The 22,745-nt window shown below is 60.6% G+C and overlaps 5 protein-coding genes across 5 annotated transcripts; all 5 read right to left on the bottom strand.

Moving 5' to 3' along the window:
• Positions 1-807: 807 nt before the first annotated feature.
• Positions 808-3,906, bottom strand: LMXM_31_3190 (conserved hypothetical protein; the record flags this gene model as incomplete). Its single annotated transcript, XM_003878121.1, has 1 exon — positions 808-3,906. The coding sequence occupies one exon, from the start codon at positions 3,904-3,906 to the stop codon at positions 808-810; it is 3,099 nt and encodes a 1,032-aa protein (XP_003878170.1).
• Positions 3,907-4,803: 897 nt separating this feature from the next.
• LMXM_31_3180 (conserved hypothetical protein) lies at positions 4,804-6,825 on the bottom strand (the record flags this gene model as incomplete). The annotated part of the gene is made up of 1 exon (XM_003878120.1): positions 4,804-6,825. The coding sequence occupies one exon, from the start codon at positions 6,823-6,825 to the stop codon at positions 4,804-4,806; it is 2,022 nt and encodes a 673-aa protein (XP_003878169.1).
• Positions 6,826-8,043: 1,218 nt separating this feature from the next.
• LMXM_31_3170 (conserved hypothetical protein) lies at positions 8,044-8,541 on the bottom strand (the record flags this gene model as incomplete). Its single annotated transcript, XM_003878119.1, has 1 exon — positions 8,044-8,541. The coding sequence occupies one exon, from the start codon at positions 8,539-8,541 to the stop codon at positions 8,044-8,046; it is 498 nt and encodes a 165-aa protein (XP_003878168.1).
• Positions 8,542-9,947: 1,406 nt separating this feature from the next.
• On the bottom strand, positions 9,948-12,395 carry LMXM_31_3160 (conserved hypothetical protein; the record flags this gene model as incomplete). The annotated part of the gene is made up of 1 exon (XM_003878118.1): positions 9,948-12,395. The coding sequence occupies one exon, from the start codon at positions 12,393-12,395 to the stop codon at positions 9,948-9,950; it is 2,448 nt and encodes an 815-aa protein (XP_003878167.1).
• Positions 12,396-14,187: 1,792 nt separating this feature from the next.
• Positions 14,188-21,321, bottom strand: LMXM_31_3150 (conserved hypothetical protein; the record flags this gene model as incomplete). Its single annotated transcript, XM_003878117.1, has 1 exon — positions 14,188-21,321. One exon carries the CDS (start codon positions 21,319-21,321, stop codon positions 14,188-14,190), a length of 7,134 nt encoding a protein of 2,377 aa, XP_003878166.1.
• Between the last annotated feature and the right edge of the window lie 1,424 nt (positions 21,322-22,745).

The following is a 22,745-nucleotide window of genomic DNA, read 5'->3' as shown; positions in this document are numbered from 1 at the left end:
GCAGCGCAGCAGAGGCAGATGAGCTGTGGCTGCGTACGCGTATACGTTTGTGGACGTGTTCGTGGGTGGTACACGGGCACGTGGAAGACAAAGGGAAGAAATCCGATCCCGCGTGCCTTGTGTCGAGTGGCGCCCGTTTCGTGCTCGTGTTAGTAGGGGGGCGGCTATGCGTATTGAAGGCATGGTATTGGTTGTTCATTCATGTGTCTGTACCGGTGCATATGTATGCGTGCGTGTGTGTCAACGCAAGGTGCATGCGACGAATAGAAATAGAGAGGCGGTTGATGCGTGCAACGATACGGGAGATCAAGCTCGTGGCAGCTGAAGAATCGCTTCACTGCGCAGCATCGGGATGACGCAACTGCGGTGACAGCTGTGTTTGATGTCTGCAGGTTAGCGATGAAGGAGTGCGTGAGTCTCCCATGAACGGGAGACGAGAAGCTGCTCGCTGCGCCGCCACCACCACCACCATCAACGCTGCCGGCAGCTTGTTCCCAGACACTCATAACGTCGGTCTGTATGTAGTGCCATAGACTCGGCCACCGCCACACACAGGCAGCAACATGCGTCACACTGCATCATCACTCCATGATGGTCGATACCGTCATTTTCGTTTTTCTTGAAAGAACCAAAGGAGGCCCAGTAGAAGCACACGCACACATGCGCACAACGCCACACTCCCAGGGAGACACACGCCAGCCACGAGAAGCTCTACGCGCCATACAAGTGTGGCATTGACTTCGCACAAACGCTCACCCGCAGGATTAGGTGAAGCCCACGAGCCGGCGGCACTGAGGCAGCAATACTTCACTTCTCCTGAACCGACGCCCATAGTTCTTGCAGGCAAGCCGCCGACTCGCTTGGTGCTACGGCGACAACTTCGAGAAAAAGCCCATCTACAGCTGACAGCACCTCCCCCTTGTGGTCGGCTCCAGTGGCGCCAGCAGCCGGAGCCCCACCTCCCTCCAAATTTGAGGAGGCGGCAGTGGCTCTCGCCGAGCTCTCTTTAAGCAACACCCCTTCCAAGCACTCCAGCAAGCCCTGTTCCGACAAACGGAGTGCGCCAGCGAGGGCAGACGGGCCAGCAGCGCCTTGCGAGTCCTCCGACGGTGCAGAGACAGCGGTGGTAAAGAGGCCGTACTGCAGCACCAGTAACTTCGCAAAGAAGAACGGGATTGGCGGTCGCAGTCGCTCCATCACCGCGGTCCGGAGCGCTGCCGCAGCCGATGCGCCGTCCCCGCTGCCGGCACCGCCCAGTCCGCCACAGGTCTCGTAAAACAGCTCCACTTGGCGCACGCAACCGCGCAGGAGGGAGGTGATACGCCCTACTGTGCCGACAGACTGGACCATCTGCACGAACTGAAGCAGTGGGGGCATCATCACCTGCAGCGTGTGCGCGTACGCAGGGGCGGTGGCGAGTGGCGTACCGCGCAGTATTGGCGGTGGCGGCGTTGTGGCAAGCCGAATCAACAGCCGCGCCAGCATCGTGTTCATAACATGCTGACAGGCTTCCATCCACCCCGACGTACGCGCGTCAACCAGGAAGAAGAAACGATCTGTGAACTGGCGGCACTGCGACTGGAGCTGCAGAAGTGCCGTGCGGCTGTCCCCGCCCCCGCTGCCACCTAGCGGCATCGCCGGATTTGCTCCCACTCTCCCTTCACTCGCTGCCGTCGCCGCAGCAGCAGACGACAGTGTCAGCTCGTTACGCAGCACGTTGTCGACAGCCTGCGTCAGCGTCGGGAGCAGCACCGACGCCGCCGAGTCCGCAAACGGCTTCGTTGACCGCTCGCTCATGTTGTGGAATGTATCGATGAGCTGCTGTAGCTCCATGCGCTTCGTGCCCAGCTGCTCCAGCACCAGCGCATAGGGGTCCTGGTGAGCGTGCCGGTGGGCACCGCTCGCGGCATTGGAGGCGGCCGTGGCACCCCCCGCCCCAGCGCCGCTAGCCGTCTGAGAAGCAGACGGGTGGGGGACCATCGCGAGGACAGCCGCGCAGTCGTACGCAAGAGTAGTGCAGCTGTTGGCGATACAGAGGTGCATTACCTGCGTCAGCGTCGGCGCAGCCGTCACCGCCGGAAGCGGCGGAAGCGGATACTTCTTAATCGCCTCAGTCAGCTTGGCCCGAACTTGACGCAGAGTGGAGAAGACACAGTCGAGCAACACATCGAGGGTGTGCGGATCCTGGCGGAACATCTGCACCTCCTGCGTGACCAAGCGCGTGTAGACCGCCATGTCCAGCGTGTTGGCCTGAGGCGGAATAGACGGCCGGCGACTGCCTTGCATGCGCACCGGCGCAACAGCGGAGGTTTGCCCAGCCGCTGCCGCAGAGGGCGGAACGACAGCTGAGAGGCGCGAGAAAACACCACTAATGACCTCGCGATGACGGTCCAGTACATGCGTCCTGAAGGCGCCCCGTGCCTCGTCGGTTACCTGTGCCAGCCACGTGTGCCGCATGTCCTGCGTGTCTGTGCGTGGTGGAGTTGCAGTGCCAATGTGCGCCGAAGAAGGTGGCTTGTCAGGTGTCTTGAAGGGAGTGCCCTCTCCTTCATTGCCTGCAACGCCGCGCCGCACTGCAGCGTCCACGGCGTTGATCAAGTCGAGGTAGTCGCCCATGCCGCATTGCGTCACGTGAATCGAGAGCAGAGCCGCGGCTGTGCCAGCCCCACCCGTCACCGTGGACCCTAAGGAATCAGCGACAGCGCCACCTGGCGCGCCGGTACTCAGCAGGCCCTCTGCCACACCCGCTACGTCAGTGCGGCTGAGGAAGCTGGCAACCAAATGATGGTAACGCGGGTAAGCACTTCCCAGGGCAAGTCGAATAGTGTGCCGCTTCTGCAAGCTATTCAGCCGCTCCCGCAGCTTCTCGGTGATGGTGGACCAGTACTCCACAAGGAGTTGCACCGGTGAGTCGATGGAGAACAGGTACAGCTCTTGTGTCTGTGTGTCGCGTCGCTGAAGAAGCAGGCGCCACAGTAAAATGACGCATCTGGTGTGCTGCACGGCGATAAAGAGAGTCTTCTGGATGTGTTGCAGCACGACATGCGCCGTCACCGCCTGCTCCGACACCGCGCCACTGTGTCCGCTGAGCGAAGAGCGGGAAAGACGATCGTACTCGCTGGAGATGTGATCCTCAATGGCCTGTGCATCGAGCTCGCGCATGATGGTGCGCAGCACCTCACGACGCCGCTCTGTCATGAAGCTCTGCACGGTGCGAGAGAGCATGCGCAATACATACGCGCACTGCAACCCTGTGCTCACCTGAATTGCGAGGCGAGATGTCGAAGCAGCAGCATCGCCGGCGCCGCCGTTGCCGCTCGGTGGCGCCGTTAGCTCCGTCATGGCAAGCAGCTCGTGCGCCTTGCTCCGTATCGTCGTCGCGTGCCGCTCCACTGCGGGCAGCTGCGCCTCAACCACCTGTAGGGATCGAACCGAGCCGTCCTGAAGAACCTCCTCCAACTCCTTCAACGTGTACGAGGAGCGCACGATATCAACAGAGGAAGTGGTAGTGAGCTGCTCCTGTAGTCGCGCTGTCAGTGAGAGGAAACGCAGTGTTGACTGGAGCAGCTGCATCACCTCCTGCGTTGCCTCCAACTCTTTTACACGGCTTTGGAGCTGCATGTAAGGCTCCTCGATCATAATGCGAAGCCGCCCAGATGCCTTCTGCAACGAATCCGTGCTCTGACGCACCGCCGTCACCTCGCGCTGCGTCTTATAGGTGCATCTCGCTTGATCAATGAGACTGTCCGCATGCTCGGCGAGCATGGACTGTATATCCCTCTTCACCTCAGCGATGCAGCTCTCGAGCCGTTCGTGTTCGGCGCTGTGATTGGCGGCGCGAAGAGCATAACGCAGGTACGCTACCTCGTCAAAGTCGGGGCTGATCAATTGCTCATTCGAGAACATCGCTGCTGAATGGGCAAGGGTCCGTATGCGTGTGAATCGATCTGTGGAGAGATTCCAGTGTATTGGGCGCGAAGATACGCGTGCAAGCACAAGCATTATGGGATGCGTGTGTCCGTGGCCACCGAGGAGGTGGAGGCGCAAGACGAGACCGGAAGCAGCAAGCATAAGATGTACAGAGGTGCCGAGAGGATCGATGAGAGGTGAAGACGACGAAGAACGAGGGAGGCACGGACAACACGCGGAAGATGGCGCGCTGTGCCGCAGCAGAGGCCGAGAGAGAAAGCACGTCCCCTATCTGATACGCACACGCACAACCAAAACGCATGCTTGCATCACAGAGAATAAAAAGAAAAAAGCGGCTTGTTCTCGCGCAACAGAAGCAGCAGCGAGATGTGTAAGCACGGGTCTTGTAGCTCCCCATGAGCTCGAGCGTGCTCGCTTCAGCGCCCACCGCCACGCCCACCTAAGCCGCTCCCGCGATTTTGTTTGCTCTCTTGTAAGATGGCATGAAATCGTGCATGTCTCTCCGAGTGTCCCTGTCTCCGCCTACATGCGCGGGCGAGTTTGTGCACCTGAGTAAAGAGATCAACGCCGGTGAAACACCAAGGAAAGCCCGCAGCGCCTGCTGCCAGATGCCGTCCTTTCCTTTTCGGTTTCGTTCTTTCATGCATAGGGGTCCGGCGATCCAGCGTGCACGGGGAAGGGAGGGAAGGTGACAGCGACAGGGAAACGCAGAGGTGGGCGGGCTGTGGAGGGTACCAACAAAATGGCGCTGAATGATAGTAGTCGCGTGTGTCTGTGTCTGTGTGTGTGTGTGTGTGTGTGTGTGTTTGACAGAGAGAGACCACGAAACCAAGTTCCTAGATACCGGAAAGAAAACCTGCACGCACGCCAACGTCATTCCTCGATGCCCTCTCCCTGCGACGTGGCCCCGGCCGGAGTGTCCATGATCTCCGGATGCTTCTTAAGCAGGGCCAGCGCCTTCGCCATCTCCACCGCTGCCTCCTCCGGCATCTCACCGGCCTGCATGGTCGCCATCCTCTGCGCCCACGGCACGAGCTGCCTAAGGATGGCGCGCAGGACTTCGAGTGCGGCTGAATCCAACGCCGTCGGTGATGCACCTGGCTGTGCAGACGCGGTCAGAATAACGGTGGTCACATAGAGCAGGTGCATGGTCCCCATAAAGCACTTCACTTGTTTAGTGTCCCTCTCTCTATGCACCTTACCAGGGTGCAGGAGCCGCAACCCGAGCGCTAGGTAGGCTCGTGTTATGGGCGAAATAGCAAACGCCGTGGCTTGGGCCAGGATGGCGCGCATCGCCTCCTCCTGGGCAGGCGCTCTCTGCAGCGCGTTCTTCTCCGCCTTCTCCGAGATGCGCGTGGAGAGAAACCGCGCACAGCTGAGCAGCAGGCGCAGCACCACCCGCTCCATAAGCCTCACCTCTTCTACGGAGAGCGTGTGACCATCATTCAGCAGCGCCGGTGAATTCGTGACAGGCTCGATGTGCGCAACGATGTCATCGATTATTGCCGTCACGGCTGGGGTACAGTCTGTCGCATAAAAAAAGGCGATAGCCTCTACAGCCTGTGAAAGCTCACGAGCCAGCACCAGGGGAGACACAATGCCCAAGACATCCTTTGCTGCCGCAATTCGTGCAGAGAGGAGGCGGAGGGCAGGAAGGTGTCTGTAAGACGTGAAATGGAGCATTTTCAGGCAGTGGCAGAGGCTGCGGCGCCGCACCTGCGACAGGTCGCGCGCATAATTTTCGCGCTCCGCCACGATTGCCATCAGCTCGCCGTCCTCAGATATCGCGCCAGAGGAGGCACTCGCACCAGTTGCCTTACCTTTGAGAGCTGCAGGGAGTTGCTCCGCTGAGTCGGTGAGGAGTGGCTCGCTGAAGATCAGCGCGCACCGCACCAGCTCATTCAGGAGCGGGCGCGGCGCCCAGCACAGCCACGCTACGCTTTTCTGCAACTCTCGGTGCAAGCTGATCCCTTCGTGAATTTGATTGGCCAGGAACTGACGCCACTCCTCCTCCTTCCTGCGTCGCAGAGTTCTCTCAGTGGGTGTCTCCATACCGGGATTCGGCGGCGGCTGACCGTCGGCGTCGCGTATTGGCATCGGTCGCGCTGCATCCGAGGCCCCGCCGCCTCGGCCGGGGTGTGCCAGATACGTTGCCTTGTAAAGTTGCACCTGCTCTGTAGTCTCTCGCAGGGCGCGGCAAAGGCGCGGCGTCGCGGCTTCCAGAAATCGGCGTGAAATCTGTTCACTACCCATGGTCGGCACTGCCGCCACAGCGCTGATCAAATCCTTTCCACTCAAGTCGTTCACCGAGCCTGTGATCACGCCTACAAGCCTCTCGCTGAGCTCCTTGGTGAGCAAGTTGTGCTTGAAGTAAAGATCAAGTAGCAGGCGTGCCTCTCCCTCCGTGAAGTCAGCCGCCACCTCCATCACACGGGGTAGCACGATTGACAGTATCTCCGCCGTCTGAGGATGACGCATCTCCTCCAGTGCGAGGAAAAGCTGATAGAAGTTGAACGCGTCGAGGAGGAAGGTATGCCGTGTCGCGTGGTTGAGCAAGTTGAAGGTTGCCGGGGACTGCGCTGCGCTGAAGTACCCGCACACCCGCAACGCGGCCAATGTGTAGGAGAAATGTGGATCATCTGCCGCGGCCTTGAGCGGTAAGGTCTGGAGGAGGTTCAGCGCTTTCTGCTTGAAACTAGGGTCGAATGTGCGCTGATGGTCCGCTCGGAGCGCCGTCAACTCACGCAGACGCGCGTCCGCTACTTTCGACAAATCCGTCCGCTCCGCTTGTGTGGAGGCGAGAAGAGCGCTTGTGAACGACTGCTTGTGCATGCGGGCGCGCAGGCGAGCCGTCACCCTCTTGGTGTGCGCCACATACGGTGTGTAGGAGGGCATGTGTCCGTTCGACGATTCCGTTACCCATCAACGCGTCACACAGAGCTTACTTATTGAGCATATGTGTGTGTGTTTTTTAACGCGCGGGAGGTGAGGTGGCGCGTGTGCATCCGTGCACGGCCATCGGCGTACACCCATCGGTATCGCGCCACCCGCACATCGAAAAAAAAGGCATGCCAGACAATGGTGGAGACGGGCAGGGAGAGAGGGAGATACGTCGAGAGATCGTGAGGCATGTTTCTGGGTATGTGCGCGTGTGAAAGGGGGTTGGCGGTGGGGGCAGACATTGTCGAGTTCACCTCGACGGTGAAATCGGGATGCTCTTGTGAAATGCGGCTGTGGACTGTATGGCAACACACACGCGCTTGCGCACACCACATACGCCTGGCAACGCGGCCGTCTTTTCCGCCACGCATACCCGTAAACGCAAGCACACAGACGCCTTCTCTGTACGTGTTTGCGGTGGTGCGCTCGCACACCCACGCACATGCACAGGTAGAGAGATAACGAGGGGCAGAGCGACTCGAGTACCATGGCCTGCGGGCATGAAACCAGGACCAGGCGGTTGAAGAAAGCAGGAAGCCTGAAGAGGTGCTAAGAGGGGGCGAGGTGCGTCGGCGTTCTCTTGCCGCACGTTTCCTTTTTCGGCCTTTTCTTCCTCGCGCCGTCCATAAAATAATAGAGGAGGCTCTTGAAGAGAGATCAAACTGCTGCCGCCACTGAACGTGGTGAACGCCTGGACTCATGGTGAGGGATGCACACAAACGGGGACGAGAAGAGAAGCGCGCAGGCGCGCCAGGCACTACCACCGTGGTTGTCTTCGCTTTCCACTTCATCTCCAAGATACTCATACATACGCGCGTGCACACCGGCTTGTCGTTATCTCGGTTCCCATCTTGGAGCTGACCAGCTCAGCACATTCGAGTCTGCGCACCGCAGTGCCACGGCGCTCACCCTCCTCCCCCCTCGTCGCCGAACGAATGGGGCGCCCCCCTCAACATCACTTTCCTTTTCATGGTTCTCAGGCAGGCAAGCGGGAGCGGGAGAGAAAGAGCGCCACAGACACACGCTTCAGGAAGGAGAAAGGGCAAAGCTCTGTGGACAAAAGGCGGATGTGAGTGATGAATGAGGAGACGTCGCACTGCAATGCACTCACATATACTGGCGGAGGCCAGCCCGGCTGCTCTTTTCGCGCGTGTGGATGGATGAGTTGGTCCACTATGGCATCAGTTTGCAGCCCACATTGCGAGGGTAGAGGCGCGGCTTCTGGCCTGGATCATCAACGCCCTCCGTCGTCTTCTGGCCTATGTCCGCAGGCGGTGTCACCTCCAGCTTCGCGGTGAAGCTCTCAGTGTAGCCAAAGGATGTGATGGCTGGTTGGTTCACTAAGTCACCACCGTCGTCGGTGCGAGGACGCTCGATAATGGCGTGGTTCATGCCATACGTGATGCACGCCTCCATGATCTCCTCGCACTCCTCCTCCGTCGCCCCGGCTAGCCGGATCATGCGCTGATCTGTTGGCGTATAGTTGACGTACATGTGCGGTTCACCGAAGGAAAGCTCCTGTATTGTGAAGGTGCAAAAGGGGTTCAGCAGTTGCAGCTCCGGCAGATTGTTGCGCCACCAGTTGCGCACGCCGAAGCAGTTCGGATCCTTGGGGTTCAGCCACACTGTGAGGGAGCCCACGCAGGGCGTGAATCGCGCCCGCCAAGACATCCTGTCTATCGCAGGACGAAAACGTCGAGGGAGGAGACAACAAATAAGTCGAAGCCGAGAAGTGGCCTGACGGACGACTGCTGAAGTGCGCGTTGCTCCTCACTGGCCCAAGGAAAAAGAAAAGGGGGAAGACTGACCGCACACGGGCACTTACAGTCGTGTGATGGCCGCGATCGCGCGTGAACGCGTTCACCTTCTGGTTCGCCGACACTACACAACGAGAGAGAGAGAGCTACGTTGTCTCCCTTGGCTATCCCTATCACTACTACGGTGAACAAGGAAGAAAGAGGTACGGCTAAGTGTCACCGAAAGCACGAGGAGGGCAGCACCGTCCTATAAAATATGTGCGAAGGACGCTCGCTCACTTTTTTTTAGGTGCTGCTCCGGCCCGCGGTATGCTGATGCGTTGGTGGTGATGGGGGGAAAGGGGGGGCGCGAATGCCGTGATGGCCCGTTCCAAAAAAAAAGGTTAAACAAGGAGGCAGGGGACAGGGAGAGGTTGGGAGGTGCGCTTGACAGCCCGCAACCCGTCTATGGGGTCTTATCAGCTTCCTACGCCACCGTACACATTTTCTGTTCAGTCACTTTCCAGCTGTGGAGGGTGGAATGGTCCCCTCCGTCTCCCGCCTGAAGCAGCGCCTTCTGCCTTTTCGCTCCTCCACCTCGTCTCCGTCCAAACCCGTACATACGTCACTTGGTGGCGCCGCGGTGGTTCCAGCAGCGACATCGTCGACCCAGAGACAGAGAGAGAGGCGAGGGGGAGGGGTGCGCATACACGCACATGAAGCGTAGAAAGGGAAGCGCGAGAGTAGAACGATGACTGCTGCGCTTTTCTTCTTCAGCGCCGTTGCTTGTCTCTTCGTTGGGATTACATCGCAGTTCTGACCTCGCGCACGTGGGCGCTCGTTCGTTTGAGAGAGCACAACAGGCAGCGCTCAGGCACGCGACCCCACACGGAGAAGAGAGCGAGAGGGGGTGCGACCCTTTTTGGGAGCGAGCAACGAGTCGCGTGACCTCTCATACTCGGAAACTCTAGCCGCACCCTCTCCATGAGCTCGTTCTCGGTGAGCATGCACGCAGGCACGCATATATGTGCAGAGTCAAGCTAGTGAAGCCTCCGCCCAGCATGACGCCAAGGTAAGAGAACATACACAGAAACAGAGAGGAGAGTACACATCAAAAGAAAACAAAGAGGTGTCCTTTGGGCACCGGGCGATGGTCCAGTGGTGCTTGCGCGAGTGTGTGTGTGGGCATGCGTTCATGCGACAGCAGTGGCAAGGGCGCCATGGCATGCATCACCATCACTCAGTGCCGCTGGTTCGCGTGGTCAGTCTCTACCCCTCCTCTTTGCGCTGCCGCCGCCCGCCTCCCCCACCCTCCCCTTGCACTTCTTTTCATTTTGAGCATCATGTGCGCAAAGCGGCACGAGAGTGGGACCACTGTTCCAGGGAGGCGTTCAGGCGCTGCTGCACCTCATCCATCTCTGGCCACGTCCTGCGATCAGACTCGCGGTGGCATCCCACGGCGCACATGCGCAACCGCAGCCCGGCGCAGTGTAGCTCAGGCGGGTGAATCACCGTCAACGGTGCCGGCGTCGGCTGCGAGGCAACGGGCGTGCTACGGTGGACGGCGCTGGAGAGGCGTTTATTAGCCCCTTCCATGCTCGAGCTGGCGGCGGAATGCGGCCCAGATGCTGAAAGTGGCGGCGTTAAGTGCACTTCCCGGACCTCAACCATAGATAGCATCTCCGCCGTCGTTGTTGGTTCGCGTAGGGCAAGTCGCCGCGCAGCCTCGCGCACGCCGACGATGGTGACGTAGCGGTTTTCCTCCATGTTCAGCACCTCCAGTACCGTATTGCCTGGTACACGGATGAATGGGTCGTTCTCGGCGAGGTGGCACACCCGCACGCAGTCTCTGTCGAAGGCCGCCGTAGGACGCATCGCTGCCCTCGCAGCAGATGAGGACAGTGTACCTGCTGCGGATGTCATTGACCCGCCACTGCAGCCTCCAGCAACCAACTCCGACCTGACGGATTTGCTCTTCGACGAAGAAGTCCGCTTTGCGCTTGAACTGGGGCTGAGCGATGCATCGCGCTGCGGAGGCGGAGGCGGCGGCGCCAGGTAAGGAGCGGGAGAGAGAGAGTTGTTCCACACTTGGGACGTGGCATCCGCAGCGCCACTACGCTCGGTCACGTGTGGAAGCGGCGGCGGCTGCTGGTGTAGCTGCTGCTGCTTCATGTACCACCAGTAGGCGTAGAGATCTTCATAGCTTGGGATATCGGTAGCCAACAACGGCTGCCCCGAAGCCTTGCGCTCCTCGGCTGTGGCGCCTCGTCTGGTCAAGTAGGCACGTCGCACCGCAAGTACCTCCTCTAGCGATGACACTTGATGCATGCGAAACGTGTCAACCAGCTCTAGAAGACCAGTGTCGCTCAGCTTATTATTGCCGACGTCTAAGACACGGATGTCTCGATTATGGCGCAGCAGCTGCGCCAGCGCCGTGGCACCAAGGTCGGTGATGTTGTTGCCCCAGAGATTGAGCGATTCGAGCTGCGAGCGGGGATTGTGCTTTAGCACATCCACGATGCCGGTTACGGCTGCGTCGTCGATGCCGTTTCCGCGCAAGCTGAGGAAGCGGATGCCGGTGAAGAGGATTCCGTCCCACGATTTGGGAACTGACATGCGGTTTTTCCGATTGAAGCTGCGCAAGGTGTCACGCTGCGCCTGTACCTGCTGCAGCCGCTTGCCATCCACCTTGCCTTTCTTCTCCGTCTCCTCCTGCAGCTGCAGCTCCAGCTGCGTGGGCAGCTGATCCAGACCGCAGTACTGCGTGGGGTAAAAGTACAGCTCTGAGCTGCCCCCGCCGTGGTCCTCATCGCCGGCCTCTCCGACCCGCTGAGTCTCGGTCAAGGCGGTGACTGACGCGTCTGCTGCTGTGGTCTGCGACAGCCTCGAATTGCGCATAGCCACCGGCTTCGGGTCACCCCCGACAGCGCGAGAACTGTTGCGGTCACCACTGGCCGCCGCGTCAGCCGTGCTCGCACCACCGGGAGGGATTGCAGGAACTGTGTTCAAGCTGAGGGGCCCCTCCGGCGAGTTTCCGGAAGCGACGGAGAGGCCGCAGAGGTCGCCGACTGACATCTCCAGGGCATCGCCGAGTGACGGCGATGCGGCATTTCGCAGAGTCGGGTCAATCACGAACCCAGCCTGCTCTCGCGTGTTTTCGAGCAAACGCGCATGACTGGCCTTGTCGAGAGGGTAAGGCGTGGAAGAGCCTCCGCTGATGTGCTGGTTGAAATCCACTGCTACAGACAAGACACGCGGGCTACGATACACCGCCTCTACGAGCTGCATGTAGCTCTGCACGCTCAGCCCGCACCCGATCAGCTCCACGGAGAGCAAGGAAGGGCAGTGCGGCATGGCGCGAGAGAGCGGTGTCATATCGCGCTGGTTCACGCAGAAGACGGGGTAGCGGAGTGAGACGTACGTCATAGTAGGCGTCACCGGGAGACGGGGTGGCGTCTCCTCTTCCGCAGGCTTCGTCGAAGCCTCCTGCGAGCCCTTGAAAAGGCTCTTGTGTTTGCCGCCAGCACTGGCCTTTTCCTTGGAAGCCGTCTTGGTCGACGGGCGCGATCCTTTCGCGTTCGCAGCGGCTGATATCAGACGCCGGTCCACTGCATCCCCGGCACCACCGCTGACCCCTTCAGACACCTCGAGCTCATCTTCAGGCAAAGGTGGCACTTCGACGACACGAGTAAGAATGGCACTGTACACGTCCTCCCTCTCCGTAACACATAGGGATTCGCAGAAGGCGCTGTAATCCTTGAGCAAGTCGCCGCACGGATCAAAGATCATGGCGCAGATGGGCAGAATGCGGGTGTGGATGACGCAGGGAGGCGTGGCGGCAACCAACAGGAAACAAAAACAGAGGCGCCAAAGACGCTAAGATGCACGACCGTATTCCTCCCGTCTCGCACAGTAGCCACTGATGCGATGTCCCGTTCCTTTGTGATGTGTCGACTTTCAAGCTCGTGTGTGTGTGGGGGGAGAGAGAGAGATGCATAGAGGAGAGGAGAACAAAGCAAAACGATACCGAAAAGTCCTCGACGAGTGCATACGCCTCCGCCCACCCACGCACGCGGACGTAGCGATGCGAAGCCTTTTATGGCATGCGCAGTGAGTCCTCCGCAAGTTCCAGCTGGGGCGGCTTTCCACCCAAGCGCAAAACACGCTCTCTTCTCATCCTCACTCCAGCCCTTCGTCTCAGCACTTCACAGATGTACAAGAGCGAGAGAGCGAAAGTGGATGGGGTAAGAGGTGACGTTGCCACGCATCCTGAGAGAAGATCGAGTGCAATCCGCTCCCTTTATTCGTTTTGGCGGTTTCGTTGTAGCTCGCCGCTACAGGTTCACAGTGGACTCAAGCCAAAAGAGGGGGGAACTAAAAAACAAGAAAAGAGAGAGCAAGCACACGCAAGACAAGGGACAGCGGTGCGCAGGGAGGGAGGCATGAAACTTCCCCCATACCAGCTCTCATCTTGTGGTTTTTTTTGTTTGTTTGTTCGGGGGGAGAGAGGGGTTGCAGTTTCTCCGTCCTGTTGCCTATCTAATATCGCGCGCTCTTTGTGCTCCGGCATTCTAGTTGAAGTCGAAGAAAACGACAATGTACATCGAAGTGGCAGTAAGCTGGGTGGGAAAGGGGGGAGGGGGGTGGTGGTGGTGGATGTGGCTCATCGAGAGAGAAGACGGAATAGAGCACGAATCGTGATGGCCACAGAACCGCGGCAAAGCGGTAACGAGCATCCAATAACGAAAAAGACAACGCGGAAAATGAAGGAAAAACGAGCAACCGAAACCGAGAGCAAGCGAGGGGAGGTGAGGGATGGTTGTGTGTTCCAAGTCACAAGCAGGCAAACAGAACGTGGCAGACCTCCTCCCCTCGCGAGCTCGGCCTGTGCCAGCTACATCGATCCAACCAAGAGAGAAGGAGTGGCTCATTGGCCCTCTTTGCTGATGTTCTGTACATAAAAGCTCAACATCAAGAACAGCAAAGGCACATGCGAAAAAAAAAAGGTGCGCACATACACGCACACACACCTCAGCACATGAACATGTATACAGACTGTGGCGCGCACACGCACCACAAGCAGCCGTCGTGAAGCCGAATGCGGAGAGAACAGACGCACCAACCATTAGGCAGAGAGCAACCGTCCGCGGAAACGACAGCAAAAAAAAACGCCGAAAATGGGAAGAGAGCAGAAAACATATTCAAGAAGAAAGCGACCAAGGAGAATGCCACCGACGAGACTGATTGTGAGGTACGGAGGCAGAGAAACGAAACTAACGGGGGGTGTTGTTCGCCACTCTCTTGGCAATCGGTAATACCGCGAGTGGCGGCGGTGACAGCCACGACACAGATACATCGGGGCACCGCCATCCACCACATCGCTCTCTCTTTTCTCCTCTAGTGGGGTCCACCAACAGTATAACAGTATAATACGAGTCGCGAAAAGGAAGAACGCAAGCAGGCGGGTAAAGAAGAGAGCGGCAAAATCCAAACACACGCAAATCGTCTGACTGTGTGCCCGAGAACGAGGGAGGCGCGGGTGCTCCTGCCGTGTCCCCCACGCAAGATGGAGAGAGGCAGCTCAGGAGCGATGCAAGAGCTGATCCAGCCCTGCCTCGTCCGTCTCATTCACCTCCGTCACGATGGCTGTGCTGGCAATTTCACGCAGACCAGTATAGGACGACGAAGAAGAGCGGCGTGGGGTGAAGGAGCAAGTCGTCGCTCCCTCAGCCCCGCCGCCTGCGACACCCTTCGGTGAGGAAGCGAAAACAGATAAAGATGCTGGCAAGGGCGCATCGCTCCCATCTTCTTCGCACTTCGAACCCGTACCTGACCAATCCTCTTCCTGGAGTGACAGCAGGTAGAGATCACGCTGCACAATAGCCATGGCCGCCTGCCGACGTGCCAGATGGCCGCGGTACAAGCGCTGAATGGTAACCGCCGCTGAGTACAGTAGCTCCTCTACCGCAAGTTCCTCCTCGAGGTAGGCACGGTATCCCTCTTGCAGTACTCGCAGTCGACGCCTTGCCTGCACGCCCCTGAAGAAACCTTGGATTCTGAGAGCCGCAGACAAAGCGGAGTGCTCACACAGCTCGGCAGAGGTTGCGTACGCACCCTCATCGCTGCCATCATCCGTCGTCGCAGCCGCAGGCGTCTTATCATCCTCCTCCTGCAACGCACGAGCGTCGTTGCACGAGCTCATCGTCTTGGCTAATCTAAGCAAGGTGCTGCGGGCGGCGGCGCTACGCATGAAGTCAGTTACCACGCGCGCGCACATCTCCCTATGCGCCTCGGCATCCTCTGCCGCGCACTGGTCCAGGTAGGCGTCACGCGCCTCTTGGCGATGGGCTCGCTCCTTCTTCGCCTTGATGATATCGACAAAGCCGCCTACAAGCGAGGAGGCAAAGGATCGGCGCTCTTGATGGTACAGCTGGCACATCGCCTCCTGGTCCACCACCTCTCTATCCTCGCCGCTTATCTCGTTGCTGCACCGCGGCCACGTACTTCCACCCGAGGAAGGCGTCGTTGCGCGTTCCTCCTGCTGCTTCTCCTCTTCGTCGGCATCAATGGCATTTTCATTGTGCATCTCTTGCAGGTAAGCATCACGGGCAGCTTGCCGTTGGCGCAGGTCCTTTTTGTCTCGGATGGCCTTGGCAAACACCCACAAGCGGCCACCCGCCTCGCTGCTGGTGAGGCCTTCCCGCTGCTGTGGCGCGAATGGCCTCACCGTTGACGACGTCGAGGTGTACGCGGTATCAGCGCTGCAACGCTCCTCCTGCACCCTCTGCGCATGAAGAACAGCTGCACTCAACACGTTGTGCTCCACGCAGCTCAGTCGGTCCACCCTTCCGCGCTCCGTTGCCACCTGCTCGAGGTAGTCCAGCTGGTCCAACGCCAAGCGTTCCACCATAACCTGCTGTTCCGTCAGTCGTCGCCGGAGACGTCTAGCTCCCTCTTCGCCGCCTATTTGTTCCCGGCGTTCAAGAAGGCCAACCGCTGCACCGTCCGCGAGCAGCTCCTCGGACGCCAACGGCCGCGGCGCTTTCCCCTCCTCTGCATCGGCATCTCTCTCCTCGCGCTCCAGCCGGTCCAGCTCCGCACGCTCAGCGGCAATCTGCTCCGCCGTGAGCGGGCGCTTCTCGGCTGCCGCGGCTTCAGAAGCCAGCAGCTCCTCGTGCTCCAGCCGGTCCAGCTCCGCACGCTCAGCGGCAATCTGCTCCGCCGTGAGCGGGCGCTTCTCGGCTGCCGCGGCTTCAGAAGCCAGCAGCTCCTCGTGCTCCAGCCGGTCCAGCTCCGCACGCTCAGCGGCAATCTGCTCCGCCGTGAGCGGGCGCTTCTCGGCTGCCGCGGCTTCAGAAGCCAGCAGCTCCTCGTGCTCCAGCCGGTCCAGCTCCGCACGCTCAGCGGCAATCTGCTCCGCCGTGAGCGGGCGCTTCTCGGCTGCCGCGGCTTCAGAAGCCAGCAGCTCCTCGTGCTCCAGCCGGTCCAGCTCCGCACGCTCAGCGGCAATCTGCTCCGCCGTGAGCGGGCGCTTCTCGGCTGCCGCGGCTTCAGAAGCCAGCAGCTCCTCGTGCTCCAGCCGGTCCAGCTCCGCACGCTCAGCGGCAATCTGCTCCGCCGTGAGCGGGCGCTTCTCGGCTGCCGCGGCTTCAGAAGCCAGCAGCTCCTCGTGCTCCAGCCGGTCCAGCTCCGCACGCTCAGCGGCAATCTGCTCCGCCGTGAGCGGGCGCTTCTCGGCTGCCGCGGCTTCAGAAGCCAGCAGCTCCTCGTGCTCCAGCCGGTCCAGCTCCGCACGCTCAGCGGCAATCTGCTCCGCCGTGAGCGGACGCTTCTCGGCTGCTTCATCCGTCGTCGCAGCCGCAGGCGTCTTATCATCCTCCTCCTGCAACGCACGAGCGTCGTTGCACGAGCTCATCGTCTTGGCTAATCTAAGCAAGGTGCTGCGGGCGGCGGCGCTACGCATGAAGTCAGTTACCACGCGCGCGCACATCTCCCTATGCGCCTCGGCATCCTCTGCCGCGCACTGGTCCAGGTAGGCGTCACGCGCCTCTTGGCGATGGGCTCGCTCCTTCTTCGCCTTGATGATGCGGGAAAAATCTTTCAGAGTTTTCCTGGATGTTTGTGGTATAGATGGCGAAGCGGATGAGTTGCCGTCTGCAATGGCGGAATATCCAGGGGGGGATGAAACGGGCACCTGCGAAACACGCGTTCGCAATTCTGGATAACGCGTGAGTACTTCGCGAAGCCGCACGTAAGTAAGCACCGGCCTCTCATGACGGTCAAAGTCTTGCAGGGCACTGAGATACTCATCCAGCACGCGCAGCAGTGCCTTCAGGTGCTTTCGGGCACCCCAGCCAATGAAGTGGCGTTCGATGCACTGCACTGCAGCAAGCTCCTGCGCAGCGCGCTCCTGACAGTACTTGTTCCCCATAGCTGCGGACGACTCTGCCGGCGACGGGAGGGCCTTCTCCGGCGCAGCCGCAAATGGCATCTGCAGGCGCACTCGGTTAATACGATAGGGAGCGAGCTCCTCTCCCTCTTCGGCGGCTGCGATGCGCAGCTGCCTGTGTTCGAACATTGCACGATGCAGCTCCTCTTGTTTTCGGCGGCGCTGTTTTTCTGCCGCCACCTCGGCCTGCCAGATGGCCCTTAGACGAGCCAGCATCACATCTGCCAAAGCACTGGCACTAATAGATGCATCTGCAGAAGTGATAGACTCACCAGCAGCTGGAGGTGCCTCTTCCTCGTACGCACTTGAGGTATCTCTATCACCCAGCACCTCGCGCTCCAGCCGGTCCAGCTCCGCACGCTCAGCGGCAATCTGCTCCGCCGTGAGCGGGCGCTTCTCGGCTGCCGCGGCTTCAGAAGCCAGCAGCTCCTCGTGCTCCAGCCGGTCCAGCTCCGCACGCTCAGCGGCAATCTGCTCCGCCGTGAGCGGGCGCTTCTCGGCTGCCGCGGCTTCAGAAGCCAGCAGCTCCTCGTGCTCCAGCCGGTCCAGCTCCGCACGCTCAGCGGCAATCTGCTCCGCCGTGAGCGGGCGCTTCTCGGCTGCCGCGGCTTCAGAAGCCAGCAGCTCCTCGTGCTCCAGCCGGTCCAGCTCCGCACGCTCAGCGGCAATCTGCTCCGCCGTGAGCGGACGCTTCTCGGCTGCTTCATCCGTCGTCGCAGCCGCAGGCGTCTTATCATCCTCCTCCTGCAACGCACGAGCGTCGTTGCACGAGCTCATCGTCTTGGCTAATCTAAGCAAGGTGCTGCGGGCGGCGGCGCTACGCATGAAGTCAGTTACCACGCGCGCGCACATCTCCCTATGCGCCTCGGCATCCTCTGCCGCGCACTGGTCCAGGTAGGCGTCACGCGCCTCTTGGCGATGGGCTCGCTCCTTCTTCGCCTTGATGATGCGGGAAAAGTCATGTAAGGCCAGTGACGAAATGGCCTTCATAGCCTCTTTCTCTACCTCAGTCTCCTTCGCCGCCGCTAACAGTGCGTTGCACTGCGTGAGCACGTCGTGCCACTGCTGCTGCTCCGCCCCGGTAAGCATGCGCCGCTCCTCACCCTCGCCTTCGCGTAGTGCGGAAACATTGAGCTGAGACGTCAGCGCGACAGCGCGTGCAGCCTCCAGCTCTTTCTGCTTCAAAGCCAGCAGACGACGCTCGTACCGCTCTGCCTCAGCCTGCAGCGCTGACAACTTTGTCCCTACGTCTTTCCGCGCCATGTAGCCTCGTCCTGCACGTTGCACAGTTGCGGTGTGCACCTGCATTAGGCCCTGGCTAATCTGCTTCTTGCGCGCTGCACGCTTGGCGGCACACACTCGACGAGCCACGTGGCGGCGATAGGCACACTGAATCCTAATAGCGGCCTGCCCTTCGTGGCTGCGGGTTCGAATCTCAGCCGCTGCTCGGAAGCGGGCGACCGTGAGCAGCGGCGTTGCGTGCTGCCTGGCTATGAGCATCCGCCCAAATGCCTGAAGTCGCACAGCAGCCTGACGGCGTTGCTGGTACTCCACTCGAGCCGTACGCAGCTGGGAGGTGCGCCAGTACATGTCTTGATAGAGCCGGCGCGCCTGATACCCTCGCCATGCCGACTGGATACTGATAGCCGCCCTCATGCGGCATCGGGCATCCTCGGCGGCACGGGCCATCATACGGTTGCGCAGGCCCGCCTGGCATGCTCTGCGCTGTATGTGGGTGAGCCACTGGCCTTGAATGCGAGTCGCTGCGTACTGACGACGTTCATGCTCAAGCGCCACTGCCTCCTGCTGCGCCTTTGCGGCGAGCAAGGCTGCGTAGTGGCGTCGCGCTTGCAGTGCGCGAATCCAGCGCTGGATGCGAGTCGCAGCTGCTGGACTCTCACATGCGTACTTGCGCAGCTGCGCGTAGTGACGCCGTGCCAGCCAACCGCGCGCAATTCGCTGCAGCTGCGTAGCCGCTTGGTGCTGAGCACCGCGTCGGCCTCCGGCTGCTGCGTAGCGGCCCAGCTGACCAGCTGCAAGAGGGTAGCGGCTGTGACGTCGGTGGCGCCGAAACGCTCGCTGAATTCGGCGTGCGGCCATATGACGGCGCAGCTGGGCAAGCCGCGCATAACTCGCGCGCGTGGCTCGGAGTGCGGTCACATGACGATGGGCCAGGTGGCCGCGGTAGTACCGCTGAATCACTGTCGCTTGGGCGTACTTGTGCTCTAGCTCTTCTTCGTCTTGAAGCAGAATTTCGAGTCGATTCTGCAGAAACGCCAGCGGATCCGACGTGAGGGAAAACGACGCGGAGGTGGGCGGGAGCGGCGCATTCGCATTCGTGTCGTGCGACGAGCGGGAGTACGACGGATTCGGCGCCACCGCAGGCGACTCTGCAGCGACGGCGGTCTGCAATGGCGGGAGGCTTCGCGGCAGTGGCAGGGAGAGAGAATAGTTGCTGCTGCCGCTCTCCTTGATGGGGCGACGTGGCCCGCGTCCTGGTGACTGCGCAGCGGAAGACGACAGCGCGGTGGACGACGCCTGCGTTGTGAACCGGTCATTGGCGTAGTGTGATGTGCTCTTCTCCCGCTTTCGTAGCACGCTACCCGTGAGGGACGCATCTGCCGTACTCCTTTGCACCGGCAAGCGTTGCTGACGGATGCTTGTACGCGGCGGTGACTGCCGTGACGACTCTTGCGCTGGTGTGGTAGGCGAGTTGCGCCGCTGGGCGGTCGCTTGCCTCTGGCGAGAGGCCGGAGGCGACAGCGTCATTGAAGCGGCGACGCGGCCGCTGCCGGCTGCCACCGCACGCTCGTTCGGCCGGTTGGCGGGTGGCTGCCGCGGGGCGGCCACCGCACTCTCGTTCGGCCGGTTGGCGGGTGGCGGCCGTGGGGCCGCCACCGCAGTGCGGGAGGCTGGTAGCGAGGAACGTATCGCCTTCTCCGTCCCATACTGACGCCGTGGCTGCCGGTGCTGCTCTTGCTGCTGGTGGCGCGGCTGCGGCTGCGGCTGCGGCTGCGGCTCACGACTGCGATTGGATGAGGTTGCCGTTACGCCTGACGGCGGTCCAGGGGCAAGAGGCCGACGAGGCACCACTGCGGGGCGGTAGATCGGCGTCACATCCCGCGGCGTCTTCGTCGGCGCGGACGAGACGGACGCGCTGGGCAGAAAAGGGTGCGGAAAGAGCTCCATCACGTCGATCGGGGACCCAGTGCCGCTTTTGCCGGTGTGTGTGCGCGGCAGCGTTGCCGGCAAGCGATGCGGCGCAGTGTACGCATGTCTGGTTGGCGCGGCACCAACGAGCCCACGCAGCCGAGATGCAGCGGCGCCATCACCGACCGTGAAGAGCGCCCCCATTGCCGGAGGCACGCGCGTCGCCTCATACCGCCTCCAGCTGCGCTGAATAGACAGACTCGTCTCGCTCTCCGGGCCCAGTGTGGAGCAGGCCGTCCGGTATGCTAGCGCATACTCCTCCACGCACCGTGCCGGATCAACCGGCTCGAGTGCCATCGCCAGGTTGTGATGCGCCACTGCCAGCAGCGACGGGTCCTCAGGTGTTTGGTAAAGTAGCTCGATGGAGCGCTCCGCCATCCGCACCGCTTCGTCGCTGAGCCGGAGCTGGATAAGAATAGCGCTGGTGTTCATGTAAGCCACAGGTGACTCGACACCAGTCATCTCCATCGACGACTTCATGTACTGTAGTGCTTCGGAGAAGTGGCCGCGGCGGCGCTCCATGCAGCCGAGGTTGTTGAGCGTGACTCCACGCAAGTGCCGCCGTCGGTCATCGACCTCGCATAGCGGATACGCCTCATCCTCCGTTAACTGCATCGCGTACTCGAGGAGTGGGCTGGCTTCCGAGAATGCGCCTCGCTTAAAGTGCTCGACAGCGAGCCCGTTGCAGCGAACCACGAGGCGCTCGGCCGCGTCGTAGAGCTCACCGCATTGGGTCTGATACTCTAAAAGAAGCTCTTCTTTACTCACCGCATCCACATTAGCGAGGACAGACATGCGATGAGCGGCGGCGCCCGGCGAAAACCCCGTCCCTGACGCAGCATTTGCCCATTTTTCGCGCAGCTGGTTCACCAGGTGGCAGCGAATCTGCAGCGCGCGCTCCATGAGCAGTATACCGCGCCCGCATTCACCATCACGCTCTGCCTGGAGAGCTTGCACCTCCAGTATCTCCGCCTCGTGCGCCGTCTCGCGGCCATCCAGCGCGCCCTCGGCCGGCGGCGGATTGGAAAGAGAGTAGTGGCGTGCCATGGATGTCATGTCAAGCAGCTCGCCGAGGAGAGCGGCACGAGGATAAACTCGTAACCTTCGCTGTTTGCTCCGCCCCCCCCCCTCGTGTCTTCTTTCCCCCGTCCGTGCGTGTCTCTCGGCGAGGCAGAGGTAGAGAGAGAGGGGGAGGAGTAATAGACTGGGGCGAAATGGCGCTGCTGCCGTTACAAGATGCAGAGTGCGGAAGGTGATCCACGCGCGCACGAGGAGGGCGATGGCGAGTGCCGTGTGTTCGTCTGTAATGGTAGTGGGAGGGGGAGGGGGAGAAGAAAGAATGCGCCGGTGTTGATGCTGTATGTGTGTGTGTGTGTGTGTGTGTGAGCGCGGTGGGGACAAGGGGATCAGGCAGGGAGAGAGGGGAGGGGGTGGGGGGCTATCAAGTCGTGAGGGTGCCCGCGTCTTTGCCTGCGTGATCTGCTTTTTGTTTGGTTCTCTCGCTTTGAGGAACAAGGAGCAGAAGACGGATTCGGGCACAACAACGCGGCGGAGCACCAAAATAAATTTACATGCGCGCACGTCAGAGACGCTGAGGCGGGAGTGGAGAGGGGGGAGGAATGAAACACGCAAGCACCGAGAAAGACACGCCCATAAGGACAGAGGTGATGAGCGTGCATGGAGTGAGAAATCGGGAGGCGGTGGAAGAAGCACCCAAGTCGCCGGGAAGGAGGGGTTGGGTGACAAGTAGGATTGTGTTGGGTATACGAAGCTGGCACGTACTCGCTCAGCCTGCGAGCCACAGGGGGATCACGGCTGAGGATCGTGTATGTTGTGGTCGACTCGATTGTTACGGAGGCTTCGCCATTGAAGAGTCTGCTTATGCGCATACCATCACCAGCATGGGCATACTGCAGCGCACAGACCCCTTATGGGGACAGCTCAGATGCACAGCGGTAATGCTCTGCTGCTCTTGGCGTGTGAGTGGCGCGCGCATCAGAGTGGGATAAACTCAGGCATACAATGCGGCCGGCAGGACGACTGCAGCACGGCGTACCCCCTTTCTTTCTGCCTTTCGTGGCGCTGTGTGCGCCTGTGCGTGTGATGATTAATGATGGTGAAGAAGTGATAAGGCAACGGGTGCTCACCTACACGTGGCTTAGCTGGGCGGAGTGTCGGTGCGCCGTCAGATACAAAGACACGTACAGGCGGGCTGCCGGCAGGCAAGCGAAGCGGAAATCGCGCACCGCATTGTATCCGCGGCTGTGGGGCACAAGCACACGCACTACGGGAGGAAATACTAAAAAGGCACACACATAAAAGTACCTTCAAGACGCGAACGATATGGCAAGCGAAAACTGCAGCATCCAGCGTCGACACAGCATCGGCTCGTCACGCTCCCCACTCCGCTCGCAACCCGTTGCGTGACGAGAGAGAGAGAAACGCACACCTATCGAACGGCCCGGCAGGAGCAGCGGCGG

This window comes from Leishmania mexicana, chromosome 31 (genome assembly GCF_000234665.1).
Source record: "Leishmania mexicana MHOM/GT/2001/U1103 complete genome, chromosome 31".
In the NCBI taxonomy this organism is placed as follows: domain Eukaryota; phylum Euglenozoa; class Kinetoplastea; order Trypanosomatida; family Trypanosomatidae; genus Leishmania; species Leishmania mexicana.
This window is presented reverse-complemented; position numbering and strand designations above follow the sequence as displayed.